Raw genomic sequence first — 21,325 nt, forward strand, 5'->3', positions numbered from 1 at the left:
TCTCTCTCTCTCTCTCTCTCTCTCTCTCTCTCTCATATGAAAGTGAATTTACGCTCTGAGGTTGTTCTTCATGTAAATTATGACTTTTTTTGTAATAGTAGTAGTAGTAGTAGTAGTAGTAGTAGTAATAGTAGTAGTAGTAGTAGTAGTAGTAGTAGTAGTAGTAGTAGTAGTAGTAGTAGTAGTAGTAGTAGTAGTTGTTGTTGTTGTTGTTGTTGTTGTGGTGGTGGTGGTGGTAGTAGTAGTAGTAGTATAAAAAAGAAGAAGAAGAAGAAGACAAAGAAGAAGAAGAACAAAAAAAAAACGAAAACTAGAAAAAAAAGAAAAAAGAAAAGATAAAAATGAGGAAGAAAAAAAAGAAAACAAAACAAAACAAAAAACAATAACAAAAATAATAATAACCCCCCCAAAAAACCACTCACACGCAACCATCCCCAACACACACACACACACACACACACACACACACACACACACACACCAAAATCGCCCTCTCCTATTGGCTGTCGAGGGAGCGCGCGCGGGCCAATCAGCTTCCTCCCTCGCGTCCTTGAAGGGTCAAACTTGTGTGTACGTGTGTGTGTGTGTGTGTGTGCGTGTGTGTGTGCGTGTTGAGCGTTAGTTGTGTGTGTGCCACGTGCGAGAGAGGACGGAACGAGGGACTGTGCGTGGCTTGAGAGAGAGAGAGAGAGAGAGAGAGAGAGAGAGAGATTATTCACCCCCCTCTTCTCTCTCTAAATTATCCTCCTCCTCCCTTTCCTCCTCTTCCTCCTCTTCTTTATCATCCTTATCTTCCTTATCCCTCTTCTACATAACGAAAAAAAAATAGCTTAATCTTCCCTTTTTTCTCTTCTCCCACTTCTTCTTTCTTCCTCTTTTCTTATTTTTTCTGTTTCTTTCTTTTCTTTCCTTTCATCTGTCTTTTCTTTCTCTTCTTTCTCTTCTTCCTATATACTTCACTTTTCTTTCTCCACTTCTTTCCTGTTTTCCCCCTTCCTCCTCCTCCTCCTCCTCCTCCTCTGTAACCGGTTAGGAGAAGAGTTAAGAGTGAAAACCAAACAGACCCGACCTTCAGAATCAGTCGGTCGGTCGGTCTATCGGTCGGTCAGTCGGTCGGTCAGTTAGTAAGTCGGTTTGTCTCTCTCTCTCTCTGCGCACACTCGACTTCGGACTGACAACACGACGCAATGAAGGTAAGGATTTGTTATTGTTTTTGTTATCATTATTATTGTTGTTGTTGTTGTTGTTGTTGTTGTTGTTGTACGTGGTTATGTTGCTCCTCTTCTTCTCTTTCTTTTTCTTCTTCTTATTCTATTTTTTATTATCATTTTCATCATTATGCTTCATCTCCTCCTTCTCTTTATTGTTATTCCTATTCTTGTTCCTCCTAATTCCTGTTTCTCCTGTTCTTCTTTTTGTTCTTTGTCGTCTTGCTTTTGTTTGTGTTCTTTTCTATTTCTTCCTTTATTTCTTATTATTATTATTATCATGATTTGTTATCGCTTTTGTTATTTTCCATCTCCTCCTTTGCCTGTTTTCTTGTTCTTTTTGTTGTTGTTGTTCTCCCTATTCCTGTTTCTCCTGTTATTCTTGTTCCTTATCTTCTTGTTCTTGTTTTCTGGTTCTTATCATTTTTGTTGCAAGGTTAAAAGGGATGTCGGATCAGATTACAAAAAAAATAATAGATAGCAAATTTGATACAGGAACAGGATTGAATGCTTTACGGAAACACGATATTCTAGACCGTTTTATCATTTATCTTCTTCATCATCTTCTTCTTCTTCATTTTCTTCTTCTTCTTCTTTTTCTCCTTGCTTTCCTTCTCCTTCTTTCTTTCTTCCTTACTTTCTTCTTTCCCCTTCTTTCCTTTTTCTTTCTTTCTAAGTCACAAGAAGATAAGATGATTATGAAGAAAAAAGTGAGAAAAGAAAATGATTAATGAAAATGAAGTTAAAATGGTGAGAGGAGGTGAGCATGAGAAGAGAATGAGATGGAAATAAGATAAACAGAAGACGAAAGTGAAATGAGGTGAAGGTGAGAAAGAAGTAAAAAAATTGAGATGAAGATGAAATGATGTAAATAATGAAGTGAGGATGAAGATTTTACATACCATAGAGAAAGTGACATGATAAAGAAAGGGAAAAAGATGAAGATGATGTAAATATGAAGTGAAAATGATAAGAAGGTAACATGAGATTAAGGTGAAGGTGATGATGAAATGAAAATGAAAGAAAGAAAAATAAGAAGGAAGGAAGAAGGGAAGGAAAGAGCTAATTATGAAATGAATTTGAGATGAAAATGAAAGTGAAGAAATGGAGGAGGAGGAGGAGGAGGAGGAGGAAGAGGAGGAGGAGGAGGAGGTGTAGCATATCTTAAGGTCAGTGATATGATTAAAGAGTAAGAAGAAGGGAAGGGAAGGGAAAAGAAGGGAAGAGAAGGGAAGGGAAAAGATTGAAATGGAAAGAGAAGAGATGGGAAGGAAAGGGAAGGAAAATGAAGGGGATAGGAAGGGAAAGGAATAGAAAGGGAAGGGAAGGGAACAAAGTTGAGAGAAAGGGAAGGAAAGGGAAGGGAAGGGAAATGTAGGAAAAAAACTCTAAAAAAAGCCTAAAACCGTATCTTTAACCCTTAACCTTCTTCTTCTTCTTCTTTTTCTTTTCATGTTATTTTCGTTTTTTTATAATATTCTTTCTTTATCTTTATCTATTTCCTTCTATCTTTCCTTTTTTTGTTTTTCCTTGTCCTTCTTCTTCTTCTTCTTCTTCTTCTTCTTCTTCTTCTTCTTCTCTACCTTCACTTTCTCTTTAGTATTATTCTGTCTCCATCTTTGTCCCTTTCACCTTATTGTTGTTTTCCTTTTCCTTTTTTGTTTATTTTATTTTTTTCTATCTTCTTTATCCCTTTCTCTTCTTCATTTCCTTTTATTATTATTTTTTTCTTTTTTTTTTCGATTTTTTCTTTCTTTTGTTTTTCTTCTTTATTTCCTAGCGTCATACTTCTAATTTCTACTTCTTCTACTTCTCTTACTTTAATTTTTTTGCTTCCTTTCTTCTTTTATTCTTCCCTTTCCAACATTTTTCCTTCCTTTCCTTCCGTTCCCTCTTTCCTTTAATTTGTGACCTTTTTTCCTTCCTCCTTCCACTTCTTTCTTTCTTTCGTTTCATAATTTCATACATCATTTTCTTCAATTCGGATCCTTTTTTTCTTTTTATTTCCTTTCTTCCTCTTATATAAACTTATCATCAATTACTCCTCCTCCTCCTCCTCCTCCTCCTCCTTCTCCTCTGTCTCCTCCTTTTCCTCTTTCTTCGCATTTTTCTTTTTTACTCGAATGATATAAAAATGAAAGGGAAGGAAAGGGAAAGTAGAATATAAGGAGAGGAAATAAGGAGGAAAGAAAGAGGAGGAGGAGGAGGAGGAGGAGGAGGAGGAGGAGGAGGAGGAGGAGCCTATGCTATTGTTAGGGAGGAATTGAATAAGAAGAGTAGAAATGGCTTGTATGAAAGTAGTAATTTATGTCTGTCTGTCTATCTATCTTTCCTCGTCTGTCTGTTTGTCTGTTAGGTTCTGTCTGTCATAGTTCTCTGTATCTTTATTTATTTTTTGTCTGTCTATCTGTCTGTTTGAATGTATGTGTTTCTGTTGTCGCCTCATTCCCCCCCCCCCCTCTCTCTCTCTCTCTCTCTCTCTCTCTCTCTCTCTCTTGACAGATTTAGTTCACATTTCATCGCGATCCATTTGTCATGTCATGTGAGAGAGAGAGAGAGAATTTCCTCTTATCATCTTTTACCTCTCACTCACACACACACACACACACACACACACACACACACACACACACACGCATCAGTGACGTAATTCGTACATAAAATGGCAATGCAACTATGTCAGGAAGAGGAGGAGGAGAAGGAGAAGGAGGAGGAGGAGGAGGAGGAGGAGGAGGAGGAGGAGGAGGAGGAAGATGATTTTGCGTCTTTTAGTAATGGCATGATTTACTTGTTTGTTTGTTTGTTTGTTACGTGTTTGAAGCAACGGTAGCAAAATACAGAGGTGTGTGTGTGTGTGTGTGTGTGTGTAGACTTGCCGAAGGTCACTAATTTTTTATCATCCTTTCCTTCTTTTCTTAACCTTTTCTTCCCTTTCCCTTCCTTCCTTTTCCTTTTATTTCCTTCCCTTTCTTTTTCTGTCTATTTCTTTCCTTCCTTTCCCTTCCTTTCCCTTGTCTTATCATTCCTTTTCCTACCTTATCTTTCCTTCGTCTCATCTTCTCTCTCTCTCTCTCTCTCTCTCTCTCTCTCTCTCTCTCTCTCTTATCTAACCTTCGCTTTCATTTCACTTTCTTCCTACTAATGTTACCTCCTCCTCCTCCTCCTCCTCCTCCTCCTCCTTCTCTCCCTCCTCCTCCTCCTCCTCCTCCTCCTTCTCCTATTGTTGTTCGATCTTCTTTGTTGTTGTTGTGACAAGTAAATGTCTTTGTGTGCGTGTTTGTGTGTTTGTTTGTCCGTGTATATATGTTTCTATCATCTATTCATCATTCGTTGCAATAGGATCTAATCTCCTTATTGGCCGACCTTTCTTTTTATTAATGGGATCTGATTCTATTCTTTATTTAATCTTGTTTTTTTCCGTTTATTATTTTTTTTATTTGCTCGGATCAATATCTTAAGTGAGTGTTCTTTATAATCTTTGTGGTCGGTTTTGCTTCCTTTTTTATCTTACTGGTTTCTGATTGCATTCTTTCTTCATTTTTCTTGTTTCTTATTCTTTCTTCCTTTGGGTCATTATCTTAAGCTAGTCTTGTATCTTTGCTTCTTCCTTCATTTTCCTTGTTTGTTATTCTTTCCTGCTTTGGGTCATTATCTTAAGCGAACCTTGTATCGATGCTTCTTTCTTCTTGTATCTTTGTTTCTTTCTTAATTTTCCTTGTTTCTTATTCTTTCCTGCTTTGGGTCATTATCTTAAGCGAACCTTCTATCTTTGCTTCTTTCTTCCTGTAACTTTCCTTCTTTCTTCATCTTCTATGTTTCTAATTCATTTTTGCTTATGGTCTTTCTTTATCTTAAGCGATTATTGTATCTTTCCTTCGCTTCTGTCTGTCTTCCTGTGAGCATATTACGAGACACAGTTAGGCTTGGATTACACTGGATTAGACGGTGTGCCAAGAAAAAATAGCTGAATTAGTGTATGAATGAACAGATGTGCAAGGAGAGAGAGAACGAGAACGAGAGAGCAAACGAGAGAGATAAGAGAATATAAATAAAATGAGTAATAAAAGTAGACCGGTCTATTCACCACCACTTCCATCACCACCATCATCACCACCACCACCACCACCACCACCACTACAAAAACCACCATCACCACCACCATCACCACGACCATTTCTTTCCTTTCGTGGTATATATAAAAGAGATAGTAATTTCTTCCTTCCCTCCTCCTCCTCCTCCTCTTCCTCCTCTTCCTCCTCCTTCCCTTCTTTTCCTCCTCCTCCTTCTCCGAGCTGGGTCAGGCAGGTCACCCTCCCTCCTCCCTTTCTTTCACCTCCACCTCCAGCACCTCCTTCTCCTCCTCCTTCTCCTCCTCCTCCTCCTCCTCCTCCTCCTCCTCCTCCTCCCTCTTCGTGACTGGCAGCTTTGAGTACAAGGCAAACGTCCTTCCTTTTCCTCCTCATTTATTTTTATTTATTACATTTATTTACTTTATTTTCCTTTCACTCTCGTTTCTATTTCGTCTCAATATTTGTTTTTGAATTTTGTTTTGGTTTTCGATTTTATTTCTGCTCAATAGTTTATTTTTTCATTTTTATTGCGTTTATTCTTGCTGGCCATCTGTCTATTGGTAGTAGTAGTAGTAGTAGTAGTAGTAGTAGTAAAAACAGTAGTGGTGGCAGTAGTAGTAGAATGAGGGTAATGATGATAATAATAATAATAATAATAATAATAATAATAATAATAATAATAATAATAATAATAACATTGCCCCCTGCGAAGAGTGCATAGAGAAAGTGGTAATAAAGAAAGACAAAGAGAGAGAGGAAGATAAAAAATAAAATAAAAAACTGCAAGTCAACTGTCTTACCTCAGCGAAGGAATGTTAAAAAAATGCAGGTCACACACACACACACACACACACACACACACACACACACACACACACACACACACACACACACACACACATTTTTTTTCTTTATATTTTTCTTCCTGTAATTTCACTCCCATTACTTCTTTCCCATATTTTTTTGTCTTACTTTCCTTCCTATTTTTTTTTGCTTTTCTTCCTTTATTATTTTCATTTTATTTATTTTTCTTCATCTACTCTTGCCTAAACCTTACAAGAATTTAGGGCGATGGTTACATACATTCTCTCTCTCTCTCTCTCTCTCTCTCTCTCTCTCTCTCTCTCTCTCTCTCTCTCTCTCTCTCTCTCTAACAGGTAACAAAAATTCAGGTGGGCAGTTGCAGCCACTCTCTCTCTCTCTCTCTCTCTCTCTCTCTCTCTCTCTCTCTCTCTCTCTCTCTCTCCACGACCACGCAAAAAAAAAAAAATCAGGTGGTATCTTGGTAAGGGAAGCGGTGGCGGTGGTGGTGATGATGGTGGTGATGATGATGATGATGATGATGGTGGTGGTGGGGGTGGAGGTGGGGGTGGTAGTGATGGTGGTGGTGGTGGTGGTCCTTTCCCCCTGTCACTTCGGAGGGGTCAAAGTTCAACTCGGAAAGGTGGAAAGGTCAGGGAAGCAAGGAGGAGGTCAGGAGGAGGAGGAGGAGGAGGAGGAGTTGTGTGTGTTATGTATGTTCTCTACCTCTTTGTCTGTCCTTTATCTTTTCCCTTTTTCTTCTCATTTCTTTTCCTTCCTTCTCCCTTTCCTCCACCTAATCTTTCTCTCCCATTTCCTCTCTTTTTTTTCTTCATTCTTTTCTCTATTTTGCTCACTATCTGATGTCCTGTTGAAATCTCCATCCTTTATTCCTCCCTTTGCTCACTATCTGATGTCCTGTTGAAATCTTCATCCTTTATTTCCTCCCTTTGCTCGTTATCTGATGTCCTGTTGAAATCTCCATCCTTTATTCCTCCCTTTGCTCACTATCTGATGTCCTGTTGAAATCTTCATCCTTTATTTCCTCCCTTTGCTCGTTATCTGATGTCCTGTTGAAATCTCCATCCTTTATTCCTCCCTTTGCTCACTATCTGATGTCCTGTTGAAATCTTCATCCTTTATTTCCTCCCTTTGCTCACTATCTGATGTCCTGTTGAAATCTTCATCCTTTATTTCCTCCCTTTGCTCGTTATCTGATGTCCTGTTGAAATCTCCATCCTTTATTCCTCCCTTTGCTCACTATCTGATGTCCTGTTGAAATCTCCATCCTTTATTCCTCCCTTTGCTCACTATCTGATGTCCTGTTGAAATCTCCATCCTTTATTCCTCCCTTTGCTCACTATCTGATGTCCTGTTGAAATCTCCATCCTTTATTCCTCCCTTTGCTCACTATCTGATGTCCTGTTGAAATCTTCATCCTTTATTTCCTCCCTTTGCTCACTATCTGATGTCCTATTGAAATCTCCATCCTTTATTCCTCCCTTTGCTCACTATCTGATGTCCTGTTGAAATCTCCATCCTTTATTCCTCCCTTTGCTCACTATCTGATGTCCTGTTGAAATCTTCATCCTTTATTTCCTCCCTTTGCTCACTATCTGATGTCCTGTTGAAATCTCCATCCTTTATTCCTCCCTTTGCTCACTATCTGATGTCCTGTTGAAATCTTCATCCTTTATTTCCTCCCTTTGCTCACTATCTGATGTCCTGTTGAAATCTTCATCCTTTATTTCCTCCCTTTGCTCACTATCTGATGTCCTGTTGAAATCTCCATCCTCTATTCCTCCCTTTGCTCACTATCTGATGTCCTGTTGAAATCTTCATCCTTTATTTCCTCCCTTTGCTCGTTATCTGATGTCCTGTTGAAATCTCCATCCTTTATTCCTCCCTTTGCTCACTATCTGATGTCCTGTTGAAATCTCCATCCTTTATTTCTCCCCTTTGCTCACTATCTGATGTCCTGTTGAAATCTCCATCCTTTATTCCTCCCTTTGCTCACTATCTGATGTCCTGTTGAAATCTCCATCCTTTATTCCTCCCTTTGCTCACTATCTGATGTCCTGTTGAAATCTCCATCCTTTATTTCCCCCCTTTGCTCACTATCTGATGTCCTGTTGAAATCTCCATTGGCTCACTATTTGATGTCTTATTGAAATCTCCATCGCTTTACTTACTTCCCAATTTTTTTTTATTCATTCTTTTCTCCCTCCTTTCATTCTTCTTTCTATCTCTTTATAATTACTCCTTTCCTCCTTTCCTCCTTTTCTTCCTTTTTAGTTTAACATTTCCTCCATTCATCCTCCTCTCCATTCCTCGCATTCTTCACTTTCCCTCTCCCTCTCTCTCTCTCCCTTTCTTCCTCCCTCTTGTATATTCTGGTTACACGCAACTCTTATACGAGTATGATACATGCATACATATACATTCTTTAGGTCTACACACACACACACACACACACACACACACACACACACACACACACATGAATATTCAGTTAATTTCTTTCTCTTCACTTCGAATCTATGTCAGTTGCTGTGTGTGTGTGTGTGTGTGTGTGTGTGTGTGTGTGTGTGTGTGTGTGTGTGTGTGTGTGTGTGTGTGTGTGTGTGTGTGTGTGTGTGTGTGTGTGTGTGTAAAAAAGATGAGTAAAATAATTATTGCACTGAAAAAAATATGAAAAGTTAAAGACTGAAAAAAAGGTTGAAATATTAAGAAAAAAACAATATGAACAAAAGAACAATAACAAAAATGCGTATACGAACAAGCTGAACAAATCGCAACAGTAAATAAATAAATAAATAAAGAGATAAAATGCGATTGAAAGAGAAAGAGAAAGGAAGAAATAAGGACAGACAGAGAGAAACAAAGAAAAAGATAAAAACGAAGAGAAGAAAGCAATAAGAACAGACAGACGAAAACAAATACAAAGATAATATTGAAAAAAAAATAAAAGAACAAAGAAAAGGATGCAAGAAAACAAGAGAGATAGTAAGTAAACAAGAAACAAATGAGTAGGAGAGAGAGAGAGAGAGGGAAACAGACAGACAGACGGACAGACAGACAGACAGACAGAGACAAAGAGAGAGAACAAATAAAAACTAAACTTGCCAGAACAGGAAACAGACATGAACACGAACAGGAAAAGAACGAGATAAAAAAAAATAATGGTATAATATTACGTTTAAGAGAGGAATAGAAACATCGCATTAGACTGATATTAGAGCTGAAGACTGAATTATAATGATGATGTGCGAAAGACTCAAAATAAAAGGAAAATAAAATCGAAAGTAAAAAAAAAATATTAAGAAGCTGACGATGCAGACAGGAAAATGATGTGAGACTTTTATCATTGTTTTTTTATGTTTTATTGAAGACGAAAGAAAGAAATTTAGGATGAATAAGAATCTAAACTATGGATACAAATGTTGACAATGTACAATATATATAAAAAAAAGAAAAAAATAAGAGAATGAAAATGTAAACAGGAAAATAATGTTAGTTTTTATTTTCATATATTCGTTTGTTCATTTATTTTGTGCTTAAGAAGAAGAATGGAAGAAGGAAAATGAGAACTGACTAGAAAAAAAGAAAATAAATAAAAGAAATTGAAAATGCAGACAAAAAAAATAATAATATCTGACTTTTATGATCATTTTTACTTTTTATTTTTTGTTTTGTTTTGTTTTAAGAAGAATGAAAGAAGGAAACTGAGGATTGATAGGAATTGAAGACCATGCCAGAAAATTATAACGTAGAAGAAAACGAAGAAAAAAAGTAAAACGAAAAAATACTGATAATGGACACAAAAAAATAATGATATCTAAGACTTGTATTGTTAATCGTACAATATATATAAAAAAAATAGAAAAAAAATAGAAGGGAATGCGAATGTAAAAAGGAAAATAATGCTAGTTTTAATTCTATATATTCTTTTATTAATTTATTTTTGCTTTGAGAAGATGAATGGAAGAAAAAGAAATTGAGGAATGATAAAGAACTGAAAACTATGAATAGATGATGATGATGAGGATGATGATGATGATGATGATGACGTAACAATATTTATAAGAGGAAGAAACAATAAAAGAAAATTGAGAAAGCAAACAGGAATATAATGTTAGACTTTTATTATCTCTTTCATTATTATTTTTTTGCATTACAAGATGACTAGAAGACAGGAAATTGATGACTGATAAGAATTGAGGACTGAATAAAATGATGATGCAAAATTAAGTAAAAGAAGAAAAATCATTAACTGACAAAACAAACTCGGAAATGATGTAGACTTTTTGTTTGTCTTTTTTTATATAGAAAGAAACAGAGAAAGACAAAAAAAAAGAAAGAAAGAATGAGTTAAAGAAAGAAAGAAAGAAAGAGAAGGAAAGAAAAACAGGAAGGAAAAAGTAAGAAAGAATGAAAGAAAGAGAGACAGACAGACAGACAGATAGAAAGAATGAAAGAAAGAGAGAAAAGAAGGAGAGGAAAAAAGAAGGAAAGAAAACAGGAAGGAAAAAGAGAGAAGAATAAAATAAAACAGGAAAAAATGAAGAAGAAAAAAACAGAAAGAAAGAATGAAAGAGTAAAAGAAAGAAATTGAAGACTGACAAACGCTCAAGACAAGAAATCAAACTGATGGACAAAGGCAAACAAACAAACAAACAAACAGACAAACAAACAAACAATCACACCGACACTGACAACACAAACAAGAAAAAAAATAATGTCAGGGAATCTTTATTTTTTTTTTACCCCAAGAAGATGAATGAAAATAGACTTGAAGACTGAGATAATAACTTGAAGGATTTACTGGCGACGCGCGATGGATCAGATAAATGGAAAAAAAAAAAAAGAAGAGTTAATAAATGCAGACTAATTGTGATTGAGGAGGAGTTAAATTTATTATAGGAAAAAAAAGGTAACAAATAAGAATATGAAAAAGATAACGATAATGAAAGGAAGACGAATAAGGTTAAGAAGAAGAAGAAGAGGCAGAAGAGGAAGAAGAAGATAAATCAGTAGACATTTATACGATCAGATAAATTCATAAAAAAGACAAATTGATACCATGAATAAAAGAGATAGATAAACAGATAGATAAATAGATAGATAGATGAGTTTAGAAACATCATTGACACACACACACACACACACACACACACACACACACACACTGTCGACACACACACAATCTCCTTTCCACGATATGAGGTTAGGTTACGAAGTGCACGTGTTTTACTCTCTCTCTCTCTCTCTCTCTCTCTCTCTCTCTCTCTCTCTCTCTCTCTCTCTCTCTCTCTCTCTCTCTCTCTCTCTCTCTCTCTCTCTCTCTCTCTCTCTCTCTCTCTCTCTCTGAATGTATGAGTGTATGCGTGTATGTTTAAACTCAGTAACACACACACACACACACACACACACACACACACACACACACACACACACACACACACACACACACACACACACACACACACACACACACACACACACACACACACACACACACACACACAGGTAAGAAAAAAAACATTTACAGTCAAAGTTTATAACATTAATTGGTGTCGCGTACCACATCACCTTTCTCACGTACACACACACACACACACACACACACACACACACACACACACACACACACACACACACACACACACACACACATAAAATAAATCATTCGTTTCTTGATTCATTCCTTCGACTCTATTTTAGACTTTGCATCCTCTCTGCTATTTTTGTTATTGTTATTGTTGTTGTTGTTGTTGTTGTTGTTGTTGTTGTTGTTGTTGTTGTTGTTGCTAGTGTTGTTTTATGAAAGTGAAAAAGGTGTTTGATTACGTGAGAAAATCTGTCACTCTTGAAAGAGTTTAGAATATATGGCGTGAATGAGTGTGTGTGTGTGTGTGTGTGTGTGTGTGTCATAAACACACACACACACACACACACACACACACACACACGTAACAACAAACATGTCATAAAGAGAGACAAGAACTAATGGCGTGTGTGTGTGTGTGTGTGTGTGTGTGTGTGTGTGTGTGTGTGTGTGTAAGCAGGAAAAATATTACACGAATCCTTATTTTTCTTAATCTTATTCTTTTTCTCCTTTCCTTACTTTTACCACTTTTTTCTTCATGTGAATAAAGTCGAAGAAAAAAATATATACAAAAAGAGAGATTAAGTTGTTTGTCTACTTGTTTTTATGTGCTTACTTACGGCTATTGTTGTGTTTTTATTGTTGTTGTTGTTGTTGTTGTTGTTGTTGTTGTTGTTGCCGCATGATTTCAATGTTAAGTATGAATATGAACTTTGTAAAAAATGAGGAGAAAAAAAAAGATAAATAAAGTAGAGTAAATGAGTGAGCGAGTGAGTGTGTGAGTCTGTGAGTGAATGAGTGAAGAAAGTTAGGGAAGTGAAAGAAGGAATAAAGAAAATAGGAAAATAAAATTAAAGACAGAGAGAGAGAGAGGGAGAGAAAATGAGGGAAGGGAGGGAGGGATCGGAAATTAAGGAAATAAAAAAGAAAACATACACGATGACAGTCTGAAAACCACCACCACCACCATCACCACCACGACCACCACCACCACCACCACCACCATCACCACCACCATCACCACGACCACCACCATCACCATCACCACGACCATCACCATCACCACCACCATCACCACGACCACCACCATCACCACGACCATCACCACCATCACCACGACCACCACCATCACGACCACCATCACCACGACCACCACCATCACCATCACCACGACCATCACCATCACCACCACCATCACCACGACCACCACCACCACAATCACCACCACCACCACGACCACCACCATCACCACCACTACTACCACCACCATCACCATCATCATCACCACCATCATCACCACGACCACCACCATCACCACCACTACTACAATCACCACCATCACCATCATCACCACCTCTATCATCTCCACTCCTTTTCTCTATGCAAATATATATGATTAAATTATAATAACAATAGACTAGAATATGATTAAATCTTATGATATTATTATTATTACTATTATACTACTACTACTACTACTACTACTACTACTACTACTACTACTACTACTACTACTACTACTTCTACAACTACTACTATTTTTTGTGTAAGTAGAAAAAAGAAAAAAATGTGCTTGTGCGTGTGTGTGTGTGTGTGTGTGTGTGTGTGTGTGTGTGTGTGTGTGTGTGTGTTATGCAAGAGACGTTCTCAAAACCTTTCGTCTGGTGACTCACAATGTTTCGAAAAGTGGAACATGAAGATACTTTTTTTGTCTCATGCACAGACCAGTTAGCTGGCCTCTACCCCCTCCCCCCCCCACCACGTACCCCTTGACTCCTCCTCCTCCTCCTCCTCCTCCTCCTCCTCCTCCTCGGACCACAATCTAATATTCTTTTCCTCCTTTCGTTTTTTTTTTTTTACATATTTATTTTTTTACATTTTTTTATTATTATCATTATTGTCATTTTCTTATCGCAGCATCGCTACCACAAATTCTCCTCCTCCTCCTCCTCCTCCTCCTCCTCCTCCTTCTCGCAGGTAGTCTCGTTATAATGCAACAGGTTTTCAGTTACCTGTTCGTCGTCTGTTCTTGTGTTTGCCTGCTCTTAATGGCTCTTCTCTTTACCTTCCTTTCCTCCTCCTCCTCTTCCTTCTCCTACTTCTGCTTCTTTTTTCTATTTTTTTTCTTTAACTTTTTTTCTTTTTCTTTTACTTCTGCTTCTCAGTCTTTTTTTCTTCCCTTCTTTTTCTTTCTTTGTCTTTCTTTCTTTTTTTCTTTCTTCTTCTTCTTCTTCTTCTTCTTCTTCTTCTTCTTCTATTTCCTCCTTCTCCTCTTCTTCCTTTCGCCATATGTTTCGTTTTCGGCTTCTCCTTATTCGTTTTGATGTTGTTGTTCTTCTTCTTCTTCTTCTTCTTCTTTTTCTTCTTCTTCTTCTTCTTCTTCTTCTTCTTTTACACCTTCTCCACAGGTCACTACCCCACTCTCCTCCTTCTCCTTCCCCTCCTCCTCCTCCTCCTCCTTCTCCTCCTCCTCGTCCTCCTTCTCCTCCTTTCCTTCTTTCCCTGTCAAGGCCACAAGACTGGACGTAACCATTTTTCCTCCTTGTTCGTTCACTTTTATTTTCATTTCTTATTAAGGCATCACTTTTCCTTTTTTCCATTTTCCTTTTATCACATTTACTCACCTCTCTTACATTTCTCTTTACCTTTACCACTAATTCTTCCGTGTCAAGGATACTGGACATATATAGTTTTCCTTTATGTCTTTCTCTTTGACTAAATAATCCTTTTCATTTTTATTCCTGTATTCGTTTTAAGCACATATGTAAGTCTGTCTCTGGTTCAAGGGGCAATGCGACGGAGATGTGCACCGTGGCCACGCGTAGCTATAGCATATGGCCCCGGACTTTACCTTTTACCTCTATTGATTAGGTGTGGAGAGTATCAAGGCAACTCTCCACCCGAAATTGACCTCTCTTTTCCCCTCTCGCTTTGTTCTTTTTTGTAGGAGCAGCGTTAGCGGGCTTTTTTGTGGCTGATTTTTTTTTTTTTTTTTTTTTTTGTCCATTGAGCTGCCTCTCTTGCTGTAAAAAACAATCCCTTGACATTAGATCCGACACTGCCAGTCAGCCAGTCAGTCAGTCAGTCAGGTATCGTTCCCTTGACATCAGTTACATCACCACCAGTCAGCCAGTCAGTCACTTAGTCAGTCAGTCACTTAGTCAGTCAACCAGTCAGTCAGTTCCGTTCCGTTCGCTTGACATCAGTTCTAACACTACCAGTCAGCCAGTCAGTCAGTCAGGTATCGTTCCCTTGACATCAGTTCCAACATTACCAGTCAATCAGTCAGCCAGTCAGGTTCCGTTCCCTTGACATCAATTACATCACCACCAGTCAACCATTCAGTCAGTCACTTAGTCAGTCAGTCAACCATTCAGTCAGTCACTTAGTCAGTCAGTCAACCATTCAGTCAGTCATTTAGTCAGTCAGTCAACCATTCAGTCAGTCACTTAGTCAGTCAATCAACCATCCAGTCAGTCACTTCGTCAGTCAGTCAACCATTCAGTCAGTCACTTAGTCAGTCAGTCAACCATTCAGTCAGTCATTTAGTCAGTCAGTCAACCATTCAGTCAGTCATTTAGTCAGTCGCCATTCAGTCAGTCATTTCAGTCAACCATTCAGTCAGTCTCAGATCTAACAGTCAGTCAGTCATTTAGTCAGTCAGTCAACCATTCAGTCAGTCATTTAGTCAGTCAGTCAACCATTCAGTCAGTCATTTAGTCAGTCAGTCAACCATTCAGTCAGTCACTTAGTCAGTCAGTCAACCATTCAGTCAGTCATTTAGTCAGTCAGTCAACCATTCAGTCAGTCACTTAGTCAGTCAGTCAACCATTCAGTCAGTCACTTAGTCAGTCAACCAGTTAGTCAGTTACGTTCCATTCGCTTGACATCAGATCCAACAGTCAGTCAGTCATTTAGTCAGTCAGTCAACCATTCAGTCAGTCATTTAGTCAGTCAGTCAACCATTCAGTCAGTCATTTAGTCAGTCAGTCAACCATTCAGTCAGTCATTTAGTCAGTCAGTCAACCAGTCAGTCAGTCATTTAGTCAGTCAGTCAACCATTCAGTCAGTCATTTAGTCAGTCAGTCAACCATTCAGTCAGTCATTTAGTCAGTCAGTCAACCATTCAGTCAGTCATTTAGTCAGTCAGTCAACCATTCAGTCAGTCACTTAGTCAGTCAGTCAACCAGTCAGTCAGTTAAGTTCCATTCGCTTGACATCAGATCCAACAGTACTAGTCAGCCAGTCATCCGGTTAGATCCCGCTCCTTGCAAGCTCCCTACGAACCACTTTTACGGGTTAATGGCAGCATCCATCACCCTCTTGGCCAGTAATAGTATGGCGCAAAGAGGCGAAGGAAAGTGATTGGAAGTGAAGGATGTGGAGGGCGGGGAAGGCAACAATAAGCGGTTCAGAAGTTGTTGCCGTTGTTAGTTTTTTTTTTGTATTGGTAATAATTGGTGTTTCTATTTTTTATTTTTTTTGGTAATACTGACTTATTCTTTTATATTGATTTTGACTTTATTATTTTTTTTTTACAGTAATGAAGCTGCTTGATAATTGAGGACACACGAAAAAGATAATGATCATAATAATTGGTGTTTCTTTTTTTTTTCTTTTTTTGGTAATACTGCCGTTGGTTAGATGTTTGAATATCTCTTACACTTTTATATTGATTTCGACTTTATTTTTTTTTTTACAGTAATGAAGCAGCTTGATAATTATTGAGGACACACAAAAAAGATTAAAATGTGATGATGATTGTTTAATATTCTTGTCTGTATCTCACTTTTTACTTAGTCATTTTTTTATTTTACTATTTATTTATTATTTATTGTGATCTGTTATTATTTTTATTATTTAGCAGGTTTTTTTTTCTTCTTTTTTTGTTTGTTTATATGATATTTTGATTTGCTGATTTTTTTTTTTGTCTTCTTTAAATGCTTACGAAAAGAAACAAGAAAGGAAGATAAAAAGACAGGGGGTGTTAATTCAAGACTTATTATTTTCCTTCTTTTTCCAGCTTTTCTACTTGCTTGTATATTTATCTCCTTTGTTTCCTTACTTTTATTTTCTATTCTTACTCTTCTCTTTTTCTTTTTTTTTACTTTTTTTTACTTTCCGTTTTCTCTTATCTCTAATTTCCTTATCAATCTATCTTCTTTCCTTCGATTTGTTTTCTTAATCTACCCTCCTCCTCCTCCTCCTCCTCCTCCTCCTCCTCCTGTTTACTGCACTGACCCGGACTTCCCCTCCCTTTTTCCCCTCCTCTTCCTCCCCTCCCCTGTCACCTGGATTAGTGCCAGGCCTCCTGCTCCTCCTCCTCGTCCTCCTCTTCCTCCTCCTCCTTCTCCACCTTCTTCATCTCCCTTTCTCATGTTTGGTTGGTGACCTGCATATACCCCCCCCCATTCTCTCTCTCTCTCTCTCTCTCTCTCTCTCTCTCTCTCTCTCTCTCTCTCTCTCTCTCTCTCTCTCTCTCTCTCTCTCTCTCTCTCTCTCTCTCTCTCTCTCTCTCTCTCTCTCTCTCTCTCTCTCTTGATATTTTACACATCATCTTCCTTTGCCTTTCACTCTTCTTTCCTCCCTCCTTCCTTCCTTCTCTCTCTCTCTCTCTCTCTCTCTCTCTCTCTCTCTCTCTCTCTCTCTCTCTCTCTCTCTCTCTCTCTCTCTCTCTCTCTCTCTCTCTCTCTCTCTCTCTCTCTCTCTCTCTCTCTCTCTCTCTCTCTCTCTCACCTGACATCTCCGTTTAAGCACTGCAGGTGAGCGGGGTGGTGGGGGGGAGAGGGGAGGAGGGGGAGAGGGGGGGGGGCAGGCGTGTTAATTAACCTATGGACAGGTGAGCGGCTTGCTGGGTTACCTTTGTCTGGAACGGGTTCAGGTGATACTGCCCCCCCCTCCCTCCCTCCCCCCCCCTGACACCTTCTTTCTAACTCCCTTTTTTACTCCTTTTTCTTTTCTATTCTTTGTTTTTCTTTAATATTCCTTTTTCTCTACTTCCTTTCCATTAATTTTCTTCTCTAATCTGATTTATCTTTCCTCTCCTTTTCTCTCCTTTTGACTTCCTCTACTTTTCTTTGCTTTTTCTTATGCATTTTTTCTCCTCTCTTCTTTATTTTTCCTTTCCTTTCCTTTATATTTTCTTTTTTACTCATATTTTCTTTCTTTCTACTTTCTCTCCCTTCTACCTTCTACTCTTTCCAACCCCCCCTTTTTTTTTTACAACAAAGGAGACAGCTCAAGGGCTCAAAAAAATGGAAACAATAATAAAAAAAGCCCGCTACTCGCTGTTCCTAAAAAGAATCCAAAGAGGTGATCGAAAGAGGGGTCAAGACGTACGAAGAGCAACTCAATCGACTCAACCTCTTTAAACTGTAAAAGAAACGCTCACATACGAGTTGACTCAGGTCTTGCGGTATACCTAATACAGTTTTACGAGCTCCAAATCAACCCAAGAACCAGAAATAACGGTCTATTGATTAAACCGTGGCGATGTAATACTGAATCTAACATGATTTATTTTTTCCTTAAACCGAGCTCCAAATCAACCCAAGAACCAGAAATAACGGTCTATTGATTAAACTGTGGCGATGTAATACTGATACTAATACGATTTTTTTTTCTTAAACCGAGCTACAAATCAACCCAAGAACTAAAAATAACGGTCTTCCAAATACACCGAGGCGAGCAATACTGAAACTAACAGGATTTTTTTTCTTATTTTTTAAAGGAGCGGCGAGTAGCGGGCTTTTTTGTGTGTACTCCTTTTGTTGCCCTTGAGCCGTGTCCTCTGATGTAAAAAAAAAAATCCTCCATTAAACAACCTTCCTGCAGACTATTAGTAAGTGCGGGAACCTTCATCTCTTACAAATATCACATCGACCGGTTGCTTTGTTGCGTTAGGAGTGATCTTGAACGTCCGACCTGAAGTGTTTTGATCAGCTCTGTTAACCTTAAGTGACTGTCGAGCAGGTGAAATTACTTAAGCAGGCACCCTAGTAATGAGGTAATAGGCTCTTTGCTTTCCATCTCTCCGTGTTTCCTTCCTCTCAAAGTACAAATATACCTCTCTCCTCTCTTCTTCTCACAGCCCTTCCTTTCCCTCCTTCCTTTCCTACCCAGCGTTCACACACCTTACCTCTCCCTCCTTCTCCCTTTCCTTCCTACCTCTCACAGCCCCTTCCTTCCCCTCCTTCTCCCTTTCCTTCCTACCTCTCACAGCCCCTTCCTTCCCCTCCTTCCTTTCCTATCCACCATTCACACACCCAACCTCTCCCTCCTCCTTCCTTTCCTTCCCAACTCTTACATCCCCTTCCTTCCCCTCCTCCTCCCTTTCCTTCCTACCTCTCACACCCCCTTCCTTCCCCTCCTCCTCCCTCTCCTTCCTACCTCTAACACCCCCTTCCTTCCCCTCCTCCTCCCTTTCCTTCCTACCTCTCACACCCCTTCCTTCCCCTCCTCCTCCCTTTCCATCCCACCTCTAACACCCCCTTCCTTCCCCTCCTTCTCCCTTTCCTTCCCACCTCTAACACCCCCTTCCTTCCCCTCCTTCTCCCTTTCCTTCCTACCACTCACCATCTACCTTTCCTTCCTCTCTCTCCTTCCTACCTCTCACACCCCTTTCCTTTCCCTCCTCCTCCATCTCTCACCCACTTCACACACCCTTCCTTCCCCTCCTTCTCCCTTACTCCAGCAATCCCTCCACATTCTCCCTTCCCTCCCTCCCTCCCTCCCTTACTTGCAACACGCCCCCCCCCCCCCCTAGCAGGCGGGTCAAGGGGTCACACTAACCACCCATAATGAATAACATTCCCACTGTTTCTCATGTCTCTTCCCTTCCTTTCCCTTCTCTTCCTTTCCCTTACGCTTGTCTACGTTCCCTTACATTCCCTTCCCTTCCCTTCCCTTCCCTTCCCTTCCCTTCCCTTCCTTTCCCTTCCTCTTGTCTCCATTCCCTTACATTCCCTTTTCTTTAACTTCCTTTACAATCTTTTATTTTCATTCTTTTCCATTTCTATCCTTTCCTTCACTTCATTTCCACTCCCTTCCTATAGTCGTCCTTTCCTTGCTTTCCTTCCTTTTCCTTTCTTTTCCTTTCCTTTCCTTTACTCTTCATTTCCTATCCCTCCTTTCCCTTTGTCTCCATTCTTCTTTCCCATCCTCTTCTCTAACCCTCTTTCTTAAGTCCCTTCTTATCAACTAAATGGATCCACTTTCCTTTACATCCCCTCCCCTCTCTTTTCCTCTTTTCCTCTTTTCTTAGGCTTTTCCTTTCTAACTCTATCTATCACCTTCCTAAATTCTCATTCTCTCTCGCTCTTTTTCTTCTCTTATACATACAAACGAGAGAGAGAGAATTATTACGTCTGTTGACCTGATAGCATTAAACAATTGCGCAATATATCACACTTTTCTTTTTCTTTTTCTTTTTTTTTTACCTCAAAGCGAAAAATTTGAAACTAGAATTAAAGTTTTCGTGGGTCATGGTATGTGTGTGTGTGTGTGTGTGTGTGTGTGTGTGTGTTATGGTCCGTTTACGACGTTTAAAGCTTCTTCTTCACACACACACACACACACACACACACACACACACACTTAACCCTTTCTTAACCCGTAAATGTTAGAAAAAACTTCCCTTTGTGTATATTCTCTCTCTCTCTCTCTCTCTCTCTCTCTCTCTCTCTCTCTCTCTCTCTCTCTCTCTCTCTCTCTCTCTCTCTCTCTCTCTCTCTCTCTCTCTCTCTCTCTATCTCTCTCTCTCTCTCTCTCTCTCTCTCTCTCTCTCTCTCTCTCTCTCTCTCTCTCTCTCTCACTCTCCTCCTCCTCCTCCTCCTCCTCCTCCTCCTCCTCCTCTTCCTCCTCCTCCGCCACCACCTAACCACCATCATCACCCACCACCACCACCACCACAGCCACCACCACCACCATCATCACCACCACCACCACCACCACCACCATCATCACCACCACCACCACCACCATCATCACCACCACCACCACCACCACCATCATCACCACCACCACCACCACCACCACCACCACCACCACCACCACCACCACCACCATCATCACCACCACCACCACCACCACCATCACCACCACCACCACCACCACCACCACCACCACCACCACCACCACCACCACCACCACCACCACCATCATCACCACCACCACCACCACCACCACCATCATCACCACCACCACCACCACTATCATTCACACCATTCGTCCAGTTGCATATCTGAACACTATCACCACCACCATCACCACCACCATCATCACCACCATAACCACCACCATGTCCGCTTATCTATCTTCACTTTCTCTCATTATTTTCACTATCATTATCTTTAAATACGGTTCTCTCACCACCATCACCACTATCACCAGAATCATCACCACCACCACCATCATCACCACCACAAAACTATCCTGTAGGCAATAACTAAAACACACACACTCTTGTTCCTCTTCCTCCTCCTCCTCCTCCTCCTCCTCCTCCTCCTCCTCCTCCTCCTCCTCCTCTTCTTCCTCGTCATCTACCTCTAACACCCATTCCACCTCTTCCTCCTCATGCACTTTTTTTTCCTTATATAATTTGGTTCATTTTTCTTCATATTATCATTTTTTTTCTTCAG

The 21,325-nt window shown here is 39.4% G+C and overlaps 1 protein-coding gene across 2 annotated transcripts in view; it reads left to right on the top strand.

The window, feature by feature from the left end:
- The first annotated feature begins 645 nt into the window (after positions 1–645).
- LOC127002103 (proline-rich protein 2-like) overlaps positions 646–21,325 on the top strand; it is a 61,727-nt gene continuing 41,047 nt past the window's right edge. The window contains exon 1 of one of the 2 annotated variants that reach the window (XM_050867667.1): positions 646–1,193. In XM_050867667.1, the coding sequence (XP_050723624.1) occupies positions 1,188–1,193 (6 nt within the window). In that variant the 5' untranslated portion in view covers positions 646–1,187. The remainder of the gene's footprint in view (positions 1,194–21,325) is intronic. The other variant, XM_050867668.1, reaches the window with a different exon arrangement.

This window comes from Eriocheir sinensis, chromosome 22 (genome assembly GCF_024679095.1).
Source record: "Eriocheir sinensis breed Jianghai 21 chromosome 22, ASM2467909v1, whole genome shotgun sequence".
NCBI classification, from domain to species: Eukaryota; Metazoa; Arthropoda; class Malacostraca; order Decapoda; family Varunidae; genus Eriocheir; species Eriocheir sinensis.